The sequence below is a fragment of the Equus asinus genome, chromosome 6 (genome assembly GCF_041296235.1).
Source record: "Equus asinus isolate D_3611 breed Donkey chromosome 6, EquAss-T2T_v2, whole genome shotgun sequence".
In the NCBI taxonomy this organism is placed as follows: Eukaryota; Metazoa; Chordata; class Mammalia; order Perissodactyla; family Equidae; genus Equus; species Equus asinus.
Window position 1 is genome coordinate 44,875,395 of NC_091795.1, and position 20,746 is coordinate 44,896,140.

General features: G+C 36.0%; 1 protein-coding gene across 5 annotated transcripts in view; it reads right to left on the reverse strand.

Moving 5' to 3' along the window:
* Positions 1 to 20,746, reverse strand: part of APLF (aprataxin and PNKP like factor) — a 91,246-nt gene that overhangs the window by 9,770 nt on the left and 60,730 nt on the right. For 3 of the 5 annotated variants that reach the window (XM_070512018.1, XM_070512019.1, XM_070512020.1), the window contains 3 exons: positions 19,826 to 19,939; positions 17,815 to 18,170; positions 11,085 to 11,210 (listed from right to left, as the gene is read on the reverse strand). In XM_070512018.1, the coding sequence (XP_070368119.1) occupies positions 11,085 to 11,210; positions 17,815 to 18,170; positions 19,826 to 19,939 (596 nt within the window). The remainder of the gene's footprint in view (positions 1 to 11,084; positions 11,211 to 17,814; positions 18,171 to 19,825; positions 19,940 to 20,746) is intronic. The other 2 variants (XM_014836747.3, XM_044772603.2) reach the window with 1 other exon arrangement.

Genomic DNA, 20,746 nt, shown 5'->3' on the forward strand with positions numbered 1-20,746 from the left:
TAGAGATCAGTTTTACTTTAAGATAGCCAACAATGTCTGGAAACTCTATGTGCCAATAAAAGAAATTGCCAATTAACACTACATAGCTGAATTTTGCCTTCAATAATACATACAGTTATTATGGTTAAATATTTCCTCGATCATACTTCACACATTTATGGAATATTTTCTAACATTTGCTTATGCATATCCTATTTTCAACAATCCGTTATTTCATAACAAGGCAGAATATCTTTTTCATATAACCTTGTTTTAGGCAAAGTGGCAAGTCTGTACAGCTCTTTGGGGGCATTTGAGCATTTGAAATAACTTTCAAGGACAATGACAAATTCCACCCAGGACTTTTTTCCTAATAATGAATGGAAATACTTACTCAGAGTTCATGCATAAAAGATTTACATCAACTCACAACTAGAATATACAACTATGTACCAGGGGGCTTTGGGGAGAAGAGGAAAAAGAAAATATTGGCAACAGATGTTAGCGTAGGTGCCAATCTTAAAAAAAAAAAAAATTTACATCAACCTTTTTCAAAAATGGCATTTTCTGTAACTCAGCAGGTTTCAAAATCCTTTCTGTTTTTTGTTTTCATTATTGTTAATTATTAATGGAAATTTTGGGGTTCTAAACATAGAGCTATACACCCATAACCACACCAGGTTTTTGTGAGCTGTTATATTTTAAAATACACATTTTACAAAACATCTCTGATTTTAATAATATAGATATATGAATAACCAATACATATCTGAAGGAAGAACACTCCAGGAAGAAGAAACAGAAAATGTCTTTAAATTTACTAAGGCCCTGAGGTAGGAAACGAGCTAGGGTATTTGGAAAAACACACAGACTTGGATAGCTCCAGGGGAATGAGTGAGAAGGAAAACAGTAGGAAAGGAAGTCAGAGAAGAACATATAAGCCACGGTAAAGAGTTCTGTGGGAAGCTACTGGAAGACTTTGAGTAAGAAAACAACAAGATATGACTTATTTTCAGGGAATTACCCTGGTTGCTGTGTAGAAAGTGAACTACAAGAGGGCAAGAGAAGAAGGACGGATATCAGTGGAGAAGCTACCGCAGAACGTCAGGTAAGAGATGGTGGTGGTTATGTCTAAGACGGTAGAGGTAGAGGAAGTAAGAAGTGGTCAGGTTCCTACTATATTTAAAGGCAAGAAGTGAAATGAAATGAAGTGGCAAGAAATGGCAAGAACTGCTGATGGAGTGAATCAAGACTGCTGCCTGCCCTGGGGCCTAAACACTATGAATGGTGAAGTCATCTACAAAGCTGGAGAACATTTGGGAAAGAGTTGTTTTCATGATAAAAATCAAGAGTTCTGTTTCAGATGTGATAAGTTTGAATTACCTATTTTACCACCAAGTGGAGGCATTTAAACATATGAGTCTGGAGCCATTAAATTGAATTCAATCACCTAGGGAGTACAAACAGAAAAGAGAAGGGGAGAGATCAGAGACCCGAGCCCTGTGCCTCCACAATAATCACAGGTGGAGAAAAAGAAGAGGAGACAGCAAAGGCCAAGGAGGAGGAGCCAGGAATATAAGTGATCTGACTTTATGAACATGAATATATTGCTCTCTGCTCTGGACTTCCCCACTAGTGACTGGAGGCCCTCAGAGCACAAATGATCCAACCTCTGTGTTTCCCACGTTTTCAGGAGGAAGAGAAGCCCAGGAAAATCAAATGACATGCAAAGTTACGCTACAAATTGGCGTAACCATAATTAGAACCTGGTAAGAATTAAGTCTGCTGATTAAAAAACCCATTCTTGCTCCATCATAAAGAGCTACCTAAAGATTAACTAGTCAACAGTAATGAGAACAGAATAATAATTTTTATTTTTGCTTACTTCCAAAGATTTGGTAACTTAATACCAAAATTTAACACTCAAAATTTTAAATGAACCTAAAGTACTGTTTTACATCAGTTTCTATAATAGTGACTAGTACTTTAGATGTTCAATATTTGCTTGATGAATAAATGAGGATACTATATTTTTGTTTTCATTCCAAAATAATTTATCTTGCATTTTTGAAATTCAACACATTTTAAAACCTAAAGCAAAAACATGAATCCTATGTTGTCAAATATCTAAGTCTCAAAACCAAGGAGAAATAACAAATATGGTCTTTATCAAACAATGAAAAAGTAAACCAGCATAAAATAGAAAGTGGTCAATTTGTTAATTGAAAATCATTACAATTTACTCTTTTTGCCAAAAAAACTCTGAAAATTCTTTTAAGATTTTATTTTTTCCTTTTTCTCCCCAAAGCCCCCTGGTACATAGTTGTGTATTTTCAGTTGTGGGTCTTTCTAGTTGTGGCATGTGGGATACTGCCTCAATATAGCTTGATGTGTGGTGCCATGTCTGCACCCAGGATCTGAACCGGTGAAACCCGGGCCACCAAAGTGGAGTGCACAAACTTAACCACTCGACCATGGGGCTGGCCCCTGAAAATTCTTATATATATACAGTAGACCCCTCTTATCCATGGTTTTTCTTTCCATGGTTTCAATTACCCACAGTCAACCGAGGTCTGAAAATATTAAATGGAAAATTTCAGAAATAAACAATTCATAAGTTTTGAAGTGTGCAGCATTCTGAGTAGTGTGATGAAATCTTGAGCTTTTCCACTCCATCCCATGAGGGACATGAATCATTCCTTTGTCCAGTGTATCCACACTATATACGCTACCTGTCCTTTAGTCACTTACCAGCCATCTCGGTTATTAGATTGATTGTTGGGGTATCACAGTGCTTGTGAACGTTCAAGTAACCCTTATTTTACTTAATAATGGCTCCAAAGCATAAGAGTAGTGATGCTGGCAATTCAGATACGCCAAAGTGAAGGCGTAAGGTTCTTCCTTTTAAGTGAAAAGGTGAAAGTTCTCAAATTAATAAGGAAAGAAAAGTATGCTGAAGTTGCTAAGATCTATGGTAACATTTATCACATTATACATTATGATTGTTCTATTTTATTATTGTTGTTGTTAAGCTCTTATTGTGCCTAATTTATAAATTAAACTTTATCATATGTATATATGCATAAGAAAAAACATAGTATATACAAAGTTCAGTACAATCTGTGGTTTCAGGCATCCACTGGGGGTCTTGGAACATATCCCCAGCAGATAAGGGGGGGTTTACTGTATGTGCAATTAACACTAAACATAACAAAGAAAAACAAATTTATTACTATGAAAATAAATGCATATTCAAATAAGGGAGAAAGAAAAACAAAACCAGAGAAGACATTCCGGCACATTTTGTTACGGCTACATGAATATAATTGATGTTGTTACTGCTATTTCTAAATGAAGTTCTAAAAACATTATAGCCAAATCTTAAGCAAAACTGTGTAGCTAGTGATTAACATTTAGTCTCCGATATTTTCTTCTAAGATTATATTCTTACACAAGATTAAAGAACTGTAAGCATGGCAAACAATGGTAGGTTACTTCCTCTATGCTGATCCTATAAAAATGGATTAAGATGCTATCCATTTTGATTATTCTTAACTATAAATAAAATGATTGATAGCCTCATATGATTCATTCTGGGAATCTCAACTACCAGGCAACTAAACTTTCCCCATTGAAACCTATTTATTTTGCCTCAAATAACATGGATTTATACTAAACACACATGTTCCTATTTTTTATTAAGCAGTTTATAAAAATCGGTATCTTGAAGTCTGACATGTACATCTGCATAGTTATGTGCTGCATAACAATGTTTCAGTCAATGACGAACCCCATATATGACGGTGGTCCCATAAGATCAGTACCATAGAGCCTAGGTGTGTAATAGGCCACACCATCTGGGTTTGTGTAAGTCCACTCTACGACGTTCGCACAACAATGAAACGGTCTAACAAGGCATTTCTCAGAATGTACCCCCGTTGTTAAGCGATGCATGACTATATACGATCAATTAAGACAACAGTATAATAACTTGGAACACTTTTCAAAAATAAAAAAGGAAATAGCAAAAAAATTTAGATTACAGCTAAAAACCCAGATCGGCAAATAACAAGAGATGACAAATTTACTTACTATCAAATATATGTTTTGTTTTTTTTTTTTAAAGGTTTTATTTTTTTCCTTTTTCTCCCCAAAGCCCCCCGGTACATAGTTGTATATTCTCCGTTGTGGGTCCTTCTAGTTGTGGCCTGTGGGACGCTGCCTCAGCGTGGTTTGATGAGCAGTGCCATGTCCACGCCCAGGATTCGAACCAACGAAACACTGGGCTGCCTGCAGCGGAGCACGCGAACTTAACCACTCGGCCACGGGGCCAGCCCCTCAAATATATGTTTTTTAAAATGAACTATGCTTGTGGCAAAACACTTGTGTTCTTTCACACTATACAGATCATGGTGCAGATTCATCACAATGAGAGCATTTAGAGTTGATGACTGATACACTTCCTTACGTCAGCCCTCTTAGAAGGTATTATAATTAAAAAAGAAAAGTAGGGCATTAGCTTCTGAAAAATATCAAGGCATCAACATTGTTGTTTGCATAAAACATGCCTGCCTAAGGTTTTGTAAACCCAAGGTAACATATGTGTTTGACTTGACTTTACTTTTTCACTAAGATTGTTGAAGACGGATTCCACTCATTTTAGTGTGTGTGTATATATATACATATATGTATGTATTCTAAGTTTAGTGCTTCATTTCACAAGCAACAACAGGAGTAACGCACTGCATAAAATCCTATTACGCATCAGAGGAAGTGAATGAGTCAGAAGCAGGCACAGCAATCACTAGGTCATACTGGACGTTAAGTATCCAATGTTCTATTTCAGACAAGTACCTTAAGCTAATCAAATGCATTAACTGAGCGAGTCTTCTGACAGACTGCAGTGCACAGCACAAAAGGAATAAATCAGTTAAATGGGCAAGATACTTAAAATGACAACATCAACTGATTCTTTCAAATTATCATTTTTTAAGTTGATTTAATTTTGTTAGATTTTAAAAAATATAACATCAGAGAAAATGTTAATAATGCTTGTGGTCTAGAAAAAAAATTTAATAATTAAATATCCTTTTCTAAACATCAACCTCCTACATTATATGGCCTATGGAAATCTTTATTTTCACTATGGTATGTATTTAATATGTGATCCATATCTGTTTTTCTGTTTTCCTCATGAGATGAAATGGCTAAGAGAATAATTTCACTTCAAAGAATAATTGTCTTTACTTGAGAATAATTCTTATTCTGTTTAATGAAGGCAAACCTTTAAAGATAAATAGCAAATAAAGATGTTTTAGCTCACTAATTTCACCCCCCTTCCAAATGTGTCAACCATCAGCGAAAACAGGCTTACCACAACTCTACTATTGGAATATATGTGTTTTTGCTTTTCTAAATATAATAATTTCTGGCTGATTTTTGTGGGTTATGATCTGTGAGACTTCAATATTTTTTCTGTGGCTATAGGAAAAATCTAGCATGCAATTACATGAAAACTTGATTTTAGGCAAACTAAATTAGAATATTTTATCATTCTGATACAGTAGGCTTGTAGTACTGTTGAAATAAATATCTGGGACCAAGATGTGGCCACTCCTGCCCGGGTGTCACGTCAGCAAACCAAAACTTACATCTAACTTTCACGTCCCTGTAAACGCTCTGCTTGACCAGAAACACAGTGTATTCAGTCAGCCAATCCCAAAAGCCAAGCCAGTTCTGGGCTCTATACTTACTTCCTTCTTCCTTCTCACCCCACACAACACTGACTATGTGGCCCCAGCCAATCAGCGATTTTCTATTTTTCTCTTCCTTGTTCTTTATTTTTTATCCCATAAAAGCTTCCTGCCTTCCACCCCATTTTGCACTTCTCTGAAGGGAGGCTGTCCACTTCATGAAGTGTTAAATCAAGTTTGTTTGGATCGCCTAAATTGTCTTCTTTAACCACTTTTTAACAGCGCTAAATATTATATGGCTAAAAATACATACATTTTTGCAAATCAACTTTGTTAAAGAGTAAAATGATTATAACATCAGTTTAGTTTTAGCAATGATACAAAATAAATCTACTAGATCACATTTCTCGCCTAACAAAGATAATGTGACAAGAAAGGGCATATAAATATATATCATACTTCCGCAACTAGGGTATCTATTATCTCATTGATCTGAAAAATTCATGATTTCTTCAATCAAAGTACTTTGTCTGGAGTTTTAGGGGTTTTTTTTTTAACTCCAAAATACGACTTTGCCATTCGAGTAAAAGACACTCACTATTAATACCTTAGAAAGCCACGAACAACAATGGTGGAGTCGGGCCGCACCACAGACAAACACTGGAGGACGGAGGAGACTTGATGTTGATCTTACTAGCTTTGCAATATTACCCTCTCACAGTTTCCACTCCCTCACGTATAAAACAGTAGTCAGAATAAGCCATCATAGGGGAAAAAAATCTTAAGATTTTATCTCCAAGTAGAACCAGGACACCAAGCAGCTCAACATATGAAAAATGTATATACTCTCTCTATATATAAATATATTTAGATATAGATATGAAAGTTTCTATTAGCACTTGTGGGTCACTGGTGTTGGGACTAATTTCTCTTGACTACTTGCTGCTCTGACCTCTCTGAAAGAGACTGATGACATGGAGGCAGCAATTTTCGACATCGTTATTCTTAGCAAGGCTTTGCATTTTATTCTTCTTCTTAAGTGTAGGCATATTTGGATTTTGCTTCTGGGAAAAACGTAGGACATCATGGCAGACGAAGACTTGTTTTAAAAAAACTGATAAACTGTAAAAATAATTTTTTATGAGAGAACTGTGGGAGCAATGAGAATTTTAGATAACCCCACAGAGGAAAAAGCCCTTCCTGGGTGAGCTGATAATCACTGGGTGTTTTGGTCCGTAGAGGCCTTCGCCAATTCTTGGTGTGAGCTGAGATTAAGATTTAGATCAAGTGGAGGAACTCTATTTGAGGAAAGAGAAACTAGTAGAGATTTTCATGATCTTCTGGGGTTGTCATGACAGTTCGAAAGCAAAAGGAATCCCAAACACAAGGCTGATTTTTCCCAAGAAATATTTGCTGAGTTCCTGGGAGGTGTGAGAGGTTTAAGATCTGGGTCTGAAATTTCAAAAAGGCAGAATGAATCTCCAATTCATGTAGTGTTTCAGAAACAAAGTTCCCACTGAACACTAGTGTTCAGAAACAAAGAAAGGGATCTGTAACAAACACATAACTAGCCTCCCCTCAAGAAATGTGCCAGAATTTAAGATGCATGGGCTGTAGCCTAGTGGGCTAAGCTCAAAATCTCCGAAGGGAAGTCTCAAAGCTAAGAAGACAGAGACCAGCTTTCCAATCAAAAGTCTAGAAAAACCATGCCAATGGAAAAAGGACACCAAAGGTAGGCTGAGTTTTATTAAGATGTCAACCTAGCTATTACCTAGCTAAATCTCTGCCTAGACAGAGATGACTAGCTCTTATCTGCTAAACAGAGGGGGCATCCTCACCGATGGAAGATAAAATCTAGAACCCAATAATTCTTGTTATAAACAATATTAGTATTGCAATAAAAAATTACCAGACATGAAGAGGCAGAAAAATGTGATCAATAATCACAAGAAGAGAAATCGATCCAGAAATGTTGGTTAGCAGATAGAAATTTTAAAATAACTAAGACAAATATGTTAAAGAATATGTGAAGGAAGAGTGAAAAAATGGGGAAAATGAGTTAAAAGATGGAAATTTAGAATCTATATAAAAAAATCATGGGGATATTCTAGAACTGAAAAATGTATCTGAGATTATCAACTCTCTGGATGGGTTTATCAGCAGACGAGCCACGCAAGAGGATTAGTAAACTCCAAAACAATCAAAAGCAAATATCCAATCTGAAGCACAGAGGAAAACAGGAATGGAAAGAACAAAACAATGTATAAGAGACATGTGGAACATGATCAAAAGATTTAATATACGTTTAATTGGAGTGGAAGAAGGAGAGAAGAGACAGAATGGGGCAGAAGCAATATCTGAAGAGATAATAGCTCAGGAATCGCCTCAAATTAACAAAGATATCAACCTGCAACAAAGCTCAGTGACCCCCAAACAGGATGATTACAAGGAAAATCATATCTAGACACATGTCAATTAAACTGCTGAAAGGAAAACCAACAATAAAAATCTTAAAAGTGGCCAGAGAAAAGGCACATTAATTTCAAAGCAACAATAAGACAAAAAACTGACCTTCAACAGAAATTATGGATGCAAGAGTCAATGGAATGACTTTTTTCTTCTTTTTTTTTTTTGAGGAAGATTAGCCCTCAGCTAACATCTGCTGCCAATCCTCCTCTTTTTGCTGAGAAAGACTGGCCCTGAGCTAACATCCATGCCCATCTTCCTCTACTTTATATGTGGGGTGCCTACCACAGCATGGCTTGCCAAGCAGTGCCATGCCCACACCCGGGATCCGAACCAGCGAACCCCAGGCTGTGAAGTGGAATGTGCGAACTTAACCGCTGTGCCACCAGGCCAGCCCCTGGAATGACATTTTAAAGTGATGAAAGGAAACAAAACTAGCCAAGCTGTAATTCTACACCCAGTGAAAAAAGCCATCCAAAAAAATTTTAAAAATCAAAATAAGGATATTTTCAGATACACAAAAGCTGAAAGAATTCTTTTCCAGAAGATTTTCACTAAAGAAATACCAAAAGAAGTTCTTCAGACTAAAAGAAAATGATCCCAGATGAAAGGATAAAACTTTAGGAAGAAATGAAGGGTGCCCAAAGTGACAAATATATCATAAATATAAAAATATGCTGATGCTTACACTCATGAAAATAATACTAAAGTCTTACAAGATAATGTGTAGAGGTAAAAATACATGCTAAAGATAGAGAAAAAGAAAAAAAAAAAGCCAGAAGAAGAAATAAATGGACTTAAACCAATGTAAGATTGTTGCACTGTTTGAGAAATGGTGAAAGTACCAGCTGTAAGGTAAACTGTAATAAGTTGGTGATGTCTATTAAAATCTAACATAACTAATGAAAAAAAGAATATATAAGTAAAAAGTTAATGGAGAAGAAAAAATGGAATGAAAAACACTTGATTAATCCAAAAGAAGTCAGGAAAAGAAGAAAGGAACAAAGAATATGTGGGGCAAATAGAAAAACAAACAGCAAAATGGCAAAATCAAACTCCAATATAGCAGTAATTGCATTAAATGTAATCAGACTAAGCATTCCACCTAAAAGGCAGAGGCTATCAGACCGGATTAAAAATAAAACCAATGAACCAATTATATGCTATGTGTAAGAGACATCGTTTAAATATAAGGTTTAAGTATAAGGACAATTTATAAACATAAATTGAAAGTAAAAGGATGAAAAATGATAATCACACAAACACTAACCAACGAAACCTGGAGCTTTTTTTCGAAAGGGACTCCTTTTGGTGGCTATCCTCTGCCTTAAGATTATTGATTTTTATATTTTTAACAGAGTATAATTGCTACCTGGGGGAGGTTTAGTCTGATACAATTTCCTCTGTCATTACCGGAAGCAGAACTCCTACTTAATTCATTTAACTAACCTTCTTATTTTTTTAAATATATTTTTAAGATATTTACATTAAGTTCAAAAGTAATTTTGTAATTTTTCATTCTCGTATTATTCTTCCTGGGTTTTAGTTTCAAGGTTATACTGGTCTCATTAAATGAGTTGAGAAATACACCTTCTTTTACTTTTTTTAAGGATATCTTGTATAAAAATTGAGTATTTCTTCTTTAAATATGTAGCAGAATTAGCCATTAAAGCCAAATAGACTTGGAATTTCTTTAGTTGAAAGCTTTTTTTTTTTTAGGATTGGCACCTGAGCTAACAACTGCTGCCAATCTTCTTCTTTTTTTTTCTCCTCAAATCCCCCAAGTACATAGTTGTATATTTTAGTTGTGGGTCCTTATAGTTGTGGTATGTGGGACGCTGCCTCAACATGGCCTAACGAGCAGTGCCAGGTCCGCACCCAGGATCCGAACCAGCGAAACCCTGGGCCGCCGAAGCGGAGCACGTGAACCCAACCACTTGGCCACGGGGCCGGCCCAGAAGGCTTTTAATTATGTATTCAATTTCTCTAATGTTATAGGATTATTCCATTTTCTTTTTCTTCTTGTATCTTTTCTAAAAGTTGTATTTTCTAGGAATTGTTCATTTCTCCTAAATTTAAGTTTATTGACATAATTGATGACAATATCCTCTTCTTATTATCTGTAGGATGTTATGCTGTAATGGAACACCTATTTTTCAAATGATAAGGCACAAGCTTTTTGACTCTTCTTTCCAGCCTCAGAAGCTCATTCTGCCTTCTTATTGAAAATCACAATCATAGAAACAGCAACAACTTCAAATAGGCCTGTAGGTGCAGTAACTTATATTCTAAAATTATCTAAGAAAGATGGCTGTCTGGAATTAAAGCTCTCTAAGCTTGGAATCACTACTTCTTTCTTTGGTAGTTTGCTTTATTTCAAGTTCATTCATTCATTAAACAAAGTTGCAGATAGACGGATAAAAGAGTCCTTGCTCTCAAGAAATTTACTGTCTGAAAGAGAAGCCATTCCAGTAAGAAGCAAACACAATCCCATGAGATAAATTCTACTCTGCATGATACAGACGGGTATAAGATGCTATGGAAGGAGAGAGGAGGGGTACTCTTACTTTTCTTTTAGGACTGAGTTTCATGTGTTGGCAATAATGGTGGAGTGGTAGGAGTTGAGGGAGGCAGAGAAAACATCCTGAACTGATTAGACATTAAGGAGTCTGGATAGCGTGTATGATGGGGTAGCACTGACAGCCTTTAACTTATCTGATCTACATTTCAGAAAGTTAGAAATGAGGAACAATTTTCAAAAATTTAGAATTATCTAAAAGAAACATTATAATCCTACCTATTAACAAAATGAAAACCTATTAACTGTGGAAGTTTAAAAACTAAAAGTTAAAGGCTTGAGATGAGAAGCTGCCTGCAATTTCTCCTGAATAAATAACAGAGATTAAGGAGAAAAGGAGTACAACCAAACATTTCAGGTTCACATACCTATAGCAAGATGCTCCATAGGGACATTCAGGCCGGTCATCTGCCTCATCTTGACACATGACTTGTACACCTCCATAATCACTATCACCAGGGTGACTGAAGTGTTGAAAATGGACAGGATTCTTCCTATGAGGGTGACAAACATACTTTAGAAAAAATAATTAATAGGGTATAATAGATTTCTAGATATACTAGAAAAAATAATTAATAGGATATGGCAGGAAACTAAGCAATACACATCTGATTACTCAGGAAAGTGAACCAATATTCTACATTGTTAAAAACAAAGCTCATGACATGTAGTCAGTACAGAACTCTCATGGTAACAAAATAAAGTTTTGGTGACATATGGTATGTCATGAATGTAAATGGACAATTTGAAAACAGTATTTTATATTGGATATATATATATTATAAGTATACACAGCTTTTAAAGACTTTTAATAAAGTCAACACACCTATGCACCCTCCCCTAAGATAAGAAACAGAACATTACTGAGATTCTAGAATTCGCAGAAGGTCCCCCTCCAATCATTAAACTCATTTTACTAATGGGTTTAATGTCACCTAAAACAATGTTTCTCAAACTTTTCGGTCTCAAGAAAAATTAGTAAAACTCCAAAGACCTTTTGTTTATTTGCGTGTTTTGGGGTTTTTTTTGAGGAAGATTAGCCCTCAGCTAACATCTGCTGCCAATCCTCCTCTTTTTGCTGAGGAAGACTGGCCCTGAGCCAACATCTGTGCCCATCTTCCTCTACTTTATATGTGGGATGCCTGCCACAGCATGGCTTGACAAGCGGTACATAGGTCTGCACCCAGGACCCGAACTGGCGAACCCCGGGCCCCTGAAGCAAAGCGTGCAAATTAACCGTTGCACCAATGGGCTGGCCCCCATGTGGGTTTTTTAACCTGTTAGAAATTAAAAATGAGAAATTTAAAAAATGTATTTATTTAAAAATAACAATAAACCCTTCCCATATTATCATAAACGACGTCTTAACATAACTCTATCTTCGAAAAACATTTGTGGAGACGTTGTTTTATACTTTGGAAATTTCTTTAATGTCTCTACTGTACACTTGTGACTGAGCAAATGAGAGTGAAAAAGGTACACACACACAAAAAAACATATGAAAATGGTTTTGACCTAACAGATTTCCTAAAGCATCTTGGGACTGGAACACTCAGAGGTTTCTCTCTGGACCACACTTTGAGAAGCCATGTTATAAAACAACATAATAGTTTTGCCCTTTCTTGAATTGAAGTGAAAATATATAGTATGTACTTCTTTGAGAATTACTTTTTATGTTTGCACAATTACTCTATGTTGTTTCACATAGCAGTAGTATATTTTCATTACAATGTAACATTTCATTGTATGAAGCTGCTACTATTTATTTGTCCATTCTACTATTTATAGATTTTCGGGTTCATTCCAGTTATTGGCTTTTATAAGTAATAGTGCCATGAACATTCTACTTTTGGTGTACATGTATATGCATTTTTCTACAGATGTAGAAAACCCTAAAGATTCTACACACAAAAAAACTGTGAGAAGTAATAAACTAACTCAGCAAAGTTGTATACAAAATTAACATGGAAAAACTGGTTGTGTTTCTACATACTCATAATGAACAATCCCAAAAGGAAACTAAGAAAAAAATTCCATATATAATAACATTAAAAAATAAAATATTTAGGATTAAACTTAATCAAAGAGGTGAAAGACTTATACGATGGTTTAATTTCTATTAAAGAAGACACAAATAAATGGAAATAAATCCCATGGAATGGAATGGAAGACTTAATATTGTTAAGATGTCAATACTGCCCAAAGCAGTCTACAGATTTAATGCAATCTCTATCAAAATCCCAATGGCGTTTTTTGCAGAAATAGAAAAATCCATCCTAAAATTCATATGGAATCTCAAGTGACCCCGAATAGCCAAAATAGTCTTAAAAAAGAACGAATTTGGAGGTCTCACATTTCCTGACTTCAGAACTTATTACAAAACTACAGTTATCAAAACAGTGTGGTACTGGCATAAAGACAGGTGTATAGACAAATGGAAGAGAATAGAGAGCCTAGAAATAACTTCTCACATGTATGGTCAAATGATTTTCAGCAACGGTGCCAAGACCATTCAATGGGTAAAAGGACAGTTTTTTCAACAAATGGTGCTGGGAAAACTGGACATTCACATGCAAAAGAATGAAATTGGACATTTCCCTTACACTATATATAAAATTAATTCAAATGGATTAAAGACCTAAATGTAAGACCAAAATTTTAAAACTCTTAGAAGAAAACAGGAGGAAAGCTTCATGACATTGGATTTGGCAAAGATTTCTTTCCAAATGCAAAGGCAATAAAAATAAAAATAGACAAATTGGACTACATAAGAATTAAAAAATACCTGTGCATCTAAAGATACAATTAACAGTGAAAAGGAAACCTACAGAAGGGGAAAAATATTTGCAAGTCATGTATCTAATAAGAGGTTAATATCTAGAATATATAAAAAACTCCTCCAACTCAATGACCAAAAAGCAAATAACCGGGGGCCTGCCTAGTGGCACAGCTGCTAAGTTGGCACGTTCTGCTTCAGCGGCCCGGGGTTCACCAGTTCGCATCCTGGGTGCAGACGTATGCACCACTTGTCAAGCCATGCTCTGGCAGGCATCCCACATATAAAGCAGAGGGAGATGGGCATGGATATTAGCTCAGGGCCAGTCTTCCTCAGCAAAAACAGGAGGATTGGTGGCAGATCTTAGCTCAGGGATAACCTTTCTCAAAAAAAAGAAAAAACAACAACAAATAACCTGATTCAAGAATGGGCAAAGGACTTGAATAGACATTTCTCCAAAGAAGATATACAAATGGCCAACAATCATATGAAAAGAAGCTCGACATCACAAATCATTAGGGAAATGCAAATCAAAAACACAATGATATATTATACCTCACACCCATTAGGATGGCTACCACCAAGAAAACCCAGAAAATAACAAGTGTTGGTGAGGATGTGGAGAAACTGGAACCTTGGACATGTTGGCAGGAACGTAAAATGGTACAGCTGCTATGGAAAACAGTATGGTAGTTGCTCAAAAAATTAAAAATAGAATTACCATATGATCCAGCAATTCTACTTCTATATATATATCCAAAAGAATTGAAAGCAAGATCTCAGTTATTTGCACATCCATGTTCATAGCATTATTCACAACAGCCAAGAGATGGAAGCAACCCAAGTGTCCACTGACAGATGAGTGGATAAACAAAACGTAGTATATACACACAATGGAATATTATTCAGCCTTAAAAAGAAAGGAAATTCGGACACATGCTAAAACATGAGTGAATCTTTAGGACATTACGCTAAGTGAAATAAACCAGTCACAAAACAACAAATCCTGTATAATTCCCCTTATATAACGTATCTAGAGTAGTTAAATTTTACCTGCTTTAATCCCCAACCACTTTTATGCTATTTTCATATATTTTAATTTCACATATATTTTATACAACACAGAAATTATTACTACTTTATATAGTCAATATTCACTTATATTTATGCTTATATTTTCCCTTCTGATTGTCTATGCTTCCATATGGGGACCCTCCGGCTTGGCAAATACTGAACTCCACGTTTGTTGCCTAAGCCCCATGAGACTGCCCAAAACTCTGCTTGGCCTCTTAGCCCTCAGCCTGAAACACTAAAAAATTGGCAAATGTCACAAGGGGAAAAGCCTCAAAGTCCTGGCTGCCTCGGGTGTTTTCAAACCTGAGTGTTCAGCTTGCCTAGTAGTTCTCACTGTGAAGTTTGGTCTTCAACAAGATACTCCACCTTTACCAGAGGTGAAAACTTTATTTTATATACTATTAACTCTTAGATAATTTATATAACCTTATATAGATAAAAACTACAAGTTTGAATTAAAGTATAAATTCTTTGCATGCTAGTAAGAGAAAGACATTGCAACTTCTGCCCAGTTTTTAAAATTAGTTTACTAATGGAACTATACACGCTAATACACAGAAAAACTATATGACCTCAAAAGAGTAAAATTTTCGAAAAGAAGTTTTTGGAAGTAACAGTTCCTGCAAACAAAGTTAAATGCTACTTTGCTGTAAGTTTGTTTCACAAAGGATTGAAATAAGATGCCATCGCTTTAGTGATGTTGAATTTGAAGCACCTGTGGATACAGTGGTGGATAAACATCTGGATCTAAAATTCAGTGCAGAAATCTGTGCTGAAGATACAGATTTGGGAGTCAACAGCACGACATCAAGGGATTGAACAAGACTCCCCTTGACGAAGAATTTTCTATTGAGAGACAGAACACGTAAATAAATAATTAGAAATCAATGATTAGATTTTAAATATTAGATCTAATATCAAATATCAGAAACTGTATGAGGAAAAAGTTGCAAGTAGGATGAGCAATTTGGGAAAGAAGGGGCATGTCAGAAAAGGACTCAGAAAGGAGCTGAACGTGAGCAGGGTCTTTAAGCAAGACAGGAGTGAGAAAGAGGGAACAGCAGGTCCAAAGGACATAGACAGCATGGCAGGAGCAGAGAATTAACGGGAGCTCAGGGCCGTCTGGACTACGCAAAGAAACCCGGACACTAATCACCAAACGATTCCGTACAAGAGAGTGATGTTGTCAGATGTTTTTTCTCTCTCTTTCTCTTTTTCTCTGTTTTTATTTTCTTAACCAGATCACTCAGGCAACAATGAGGAATATGAACTTGAGGGAAAATGTGGAGACTTAGGAGATTATTCACTCGGCCCAGAGAGACCACAGCATGAACCAAAGCAGTGGCAGTGAGGCTGGAGAAGAGATACATTTAAGTGATTGTTACGGTGTACATATATAACAAGAACTCAAGATACGTTATTTTCTCCTCTTTGTTACAAATATAAGCATTTTGTTTTCAAGATTCAGTGGTAAATATTTCTTAGGTATTAATTATACATACCAAAATTAGTAAAAAATGAAATAACTATTCATAAGCTATGACTGATTAAAACTAACGTGTATCATCATCAAATATGAATGAATTCATTGTGACCTTGATAAAGCATTCAAACACCTTTAACAAAGACAAACGCCAGTGTTGAATACTGTTGTGGACTGAATTGCATCCTCCTCCAAATTCGTATGTTGCAGCCCTAACCCCTAATGTGACTGTCTTTGGAGACAGGGTCTTTAAAGAGATACTTAGATTAAATAAGGTCATAGGACGGGGCCTTAATCCAGTATGACTGGTTTCCTGGTAAAATGAGGAAGAAACACCAAGGATGTGCACGTACAGAGAAAAGGCCACATGAGGACACAATGAGAATGAGGGCTTCTGCAAGCCAAGGAGAGAGGGTTCAGGAGAAACCAAACCTGCCGACCCCTGATCTTGGACGTCCAGTCTCCAGAACTGAGAGAACAAATCTCTGTGGTTTAAGCCACTCGGTCTGTGATATTTTGTTAGGGCAGCCCTAGTGAACTAACACAAATCCGAAACAGGATTTTTCAAAAATCCAAAATAATAGAAGGTTATATACTTCTATTCTACAAGTTTATACATTATGTTCCATATGTGAAACTAAGGGTATTGAAAACAGACAGAATTATGAATAAATGCATAAATTATAACTGCTGAAATTAAAAATTATGGTTAGTCAAGTGCTAAAATGGCAAAGCATTTTAAAGAGAGGTAATATAAATGTGAAATGAATGGAATATTCGATATAAAAATGCTACTGCATAGAAGACAATAAACTCTACTGGAATGTATTGGGAAGATATTTGATTTGACAAGTTGAAATGGAAAAGAAATACTTCTGAATTAGGCCTGTGTAATTATAAACATGCTAGTATAAACATTACAGCTAAAATTATAGCCTAAAAATAAGGGATTATAATTTAAATTCACAAAATAAGAAATCAGAAAATAGAGTACAATATAATAAAGAAGTACAGGAGTAACTCATCAATGCACAAAATATATATTCAGTTGTTTTATTTTTGTTTTTTTTAAAGATTTTTTAACAATTTTTCCTTTTCCTCCCCAAAGCCCCCCAGTACATAGTTGCCTATTTTTAGTTGTGGGTCCTTCTAGTTGTGGCACATGGGATGCTGCCTCAGGATGGCCTGATGAGCAGGGCCATGTCCGTTCCCAGGATCCGAAACGGCGAAACCCTGGGCCGCTGAAGCTGGAGTGCGTGAACTTAACCACTCGGCCAGGGGGCCGGCCCCTATTAGTTGTTTTAGAAGGCATCATGGTGATTCAAGAGCACCATTAGAAAAATATAAAGGAAAATGCACAAATATAATAAGATGCCTAAACACAACCTAAAATTCTCTTAATAGTTATACTGTATACAACAACTACTTATGATGGCCTCTTTCTAGTATCTAAATAACACACTAAATAAGCAGGTATTTAGGTCTGAGTGATTGAATTTTCAAGTCTGGATTCCCCAGTTCAGATCCTTGCATTAATCAGTATGTCTGCTTACGAAACACTTAACTCCCCACTGTATCTTAAAAGCCTCTAGCAGCATTTGCTAGAATGCATATTGAGAAAGTCCAAACCAGTAGATATAGGACAAAACTCCTAACCTTTAGGCCAATGGGTTTTATTAGGCTTCTCATACACTATAGCATATATCTACATGGCTACATGCTGTTGAAATAATGGAATTACATGCTACCTGTAATTTCATTTTACCTGTAGCAGTTTGCCCCATACATGCAGGATGTCCTCTTGACCTTGTTTTCTTCAGAAGCTTGTGGAACGGAATCAGTTGCCTTTGCACGTGAAGTTCCAGGATTGGAAGGATCAGAGCTGGACTCAGGGTGAGATCCTTGAGCCTCATCATGGAACGACTTGCCTTGGGCCCTTGAACAACTCTCAGAACAACTCACTGCTTCGTCTTCTTTATTTGGTGTCCCTTCAGTGATGATGTTATGTTCAGAAACCTTACCAAGTTCCTCTATTGGGATTTTGTTTCTCTGTGTATCAGTCTTCGTATCATTCACCTCCGCGTTACTTACTGTGATTGCAGAAAATGATTGTGGCATTCCCTGTAAGATATATCAGGAAAAAAAATTAGAAATAAATGGAACATGTTTTTAAAGAAATATGTAAATTTAAGCATAAAAGCATGAAACTCAAGATTCATACAATATGTATATTTTTAAAAATTTAACATTCACATATTAAAGTTATTACAATTACCATTTTCTATGTCTCTAGTTTAATAACTTTAAAACAATCTATAGTTATTAGAGAAGGAATGTATAGTTGTACCAAACCTTTATAATTATGTCAAACATTCAGTGAAAAACAACCACAAAAATACAAATAAAACAGATGAGAATACAATATTCACTTTCATTTGAATATAATCTTTCCTAAAAAACCTATTAGGCTCTTAAATTTCTTGTTCAACGATGTGTCATGCTCTTAACATGCACTGTCCTTATAATTTCTTATAAGTTACTGCAATACTTTATTTCTACCTTCTAAATATAATCATGATTTTGCCTTATAGCTGAATGATAAAACTGCTCCTCCCTCACAGAAAAATTTGCATGAAGCTATGTTATGACCAACTCAGAAAATAAACATGATTCCTTTGAAGTGGTTTGAATAAAAGTTTTAGTTTAACCAATTAAAGGTGTTTCAAACCAAGTAAACATTCCCATTAGCACTGCAGAACCTTTTTAATTTGTACTTACCACTAGCACAAAGAGTAAATCTAGTCTTATCTTATTAAAAATGGCTGCTTAATTACTTATACTTCCTGTGGAGTGGAAGCACTACTCAGATAAACCTCAGTCTTCCTGGTAACCATTTCTAGAATGTGATGACAACATATCAGACATACATGAATGTCCCCCCCCACCATTTATAATTAAGGACTCATGTATGCTGAATGCCATCTGGACAAAGCTGGCTTTGATATTACTGAATATCCAACAACTCCAATTTATTGAGAAGATATTATTAGTATGACTTCTTTTGGACTAATTACTTAAGTGTTTATTTTCTTCTTTAAGAAACACAGTATGTAACTTTAAAACACTATCCAAACTGACTAAAGACCTTGCAAAAGGAACCTGGGTCTTATCATGATTCTTGTAAAATAATAAGTAACCTATGGGAAAAGCAATCATTTGGCTACCTCTTGGAGCTGACCCTTGGCAGGTGGCATTTATACCACACCCCTCTAAAACCCACACTCTCTTCTCCCAACTATTCAACTATACCCCAACCTCATCTCCTTCTATTATAGGACCAACTGACACATGCCAGGGATTGGAACTCTGGCTTGGGAATGGGGCAATTCTGACCCATCTCCCACTTGACAGTCCTCTACCAGGTCAACTCTCAGCAGTTTTCTTTTTCCCTGTTCAGGTGGTAATGGGGTAGGTCAGCAAATCCACTGGCTAAGCAGATGTCCAATTAAATGCCAGTCGCTTGTTCCTATTGGCATCTCTAAACTCTGCAAGTAATTCTCTTAGAGTGCCTCCCTTCTCTTAATTTTAGAAAGGGAGAAAATAACTTTTCCCCACAAACACAGCTCTCCCTCAAATCTTAGAACCTTCTTGTCTCTCAGTGCTCTTTGCAGAAAGCCTGGGTGGGACAGTGAACACTTCTCATACCTTTCAGTAAGCCCCACAGGGAAACATCCAGATCTCACTGCTGGGGGCTCCTTTCAAACACGAGTACTTACCCTTAGTCCCCAGCTTTTGTCCCCAGCTTTGGGCTTCAGCAACAGTTTGGTGACAATAGGGAAAAAATCCTCCTCAACAGCTTTCATATTTATTATAGAAAAAAAAGGACACGGCTAGGGAAGTAGTTAAATAAATTAGAATACATCCTTACCATGAAATACCATGCAGAGGTTGAAAACAAAGAGGCAGGTATTTATACATCTAACGATTTTTAAAATTAAACAAGAACAATACATATATATATACTATGATTCCATTTAACTTTAAAATAAATTCCCTATATATCTATGTGTGTACTTACCTGTGTGAATCCAAATGAAAAGGTTTAGGATACAAATCAGAATATTAGGACAATGGAATTGAAGGGTGAAGCAAATCAAGATTTTCACTTTTTACTCCACATGCTTCTGAATATTCTATTTTTTGACAACAGCATATATTATTCTTTCATTAAAAAATGAAACATCAACCAAAGAAAATGAAATGAAATATAAGATACGAAATATTTGGCATCATATTTCAAATCCCACTACTTCCATGAAACGTAAAGAAGGATTTGTTTTTTTAAACACCTTCACAAGGAAGATGTTTAACATGTTAATTTATTCTAAAAAGAGAAAGGAATGATAAAGTCACAGATGTCAATACTATGGATCAGGAGTTCTCAAATATATTTTAAGAGTCATGGGGCCAGCCCCGTGGCCGAGCGGTTAAGTTCATGCACTCCAGTGGCAGCCCGGGGTTTCACGGGTTTGGATCCTGGGCACGGACCTAGCACCGCTCATCCAAGCCATGCTGAGGCAGCATCTGGCATGTCACAACTAGAAAGACCCACAACTAAAATATACAACTATGTACCGGGGGGCTTTGGGGAGAAGAAGGAAAAATTTTTTTTAAAATCTTTAAATATATTTTAAGAG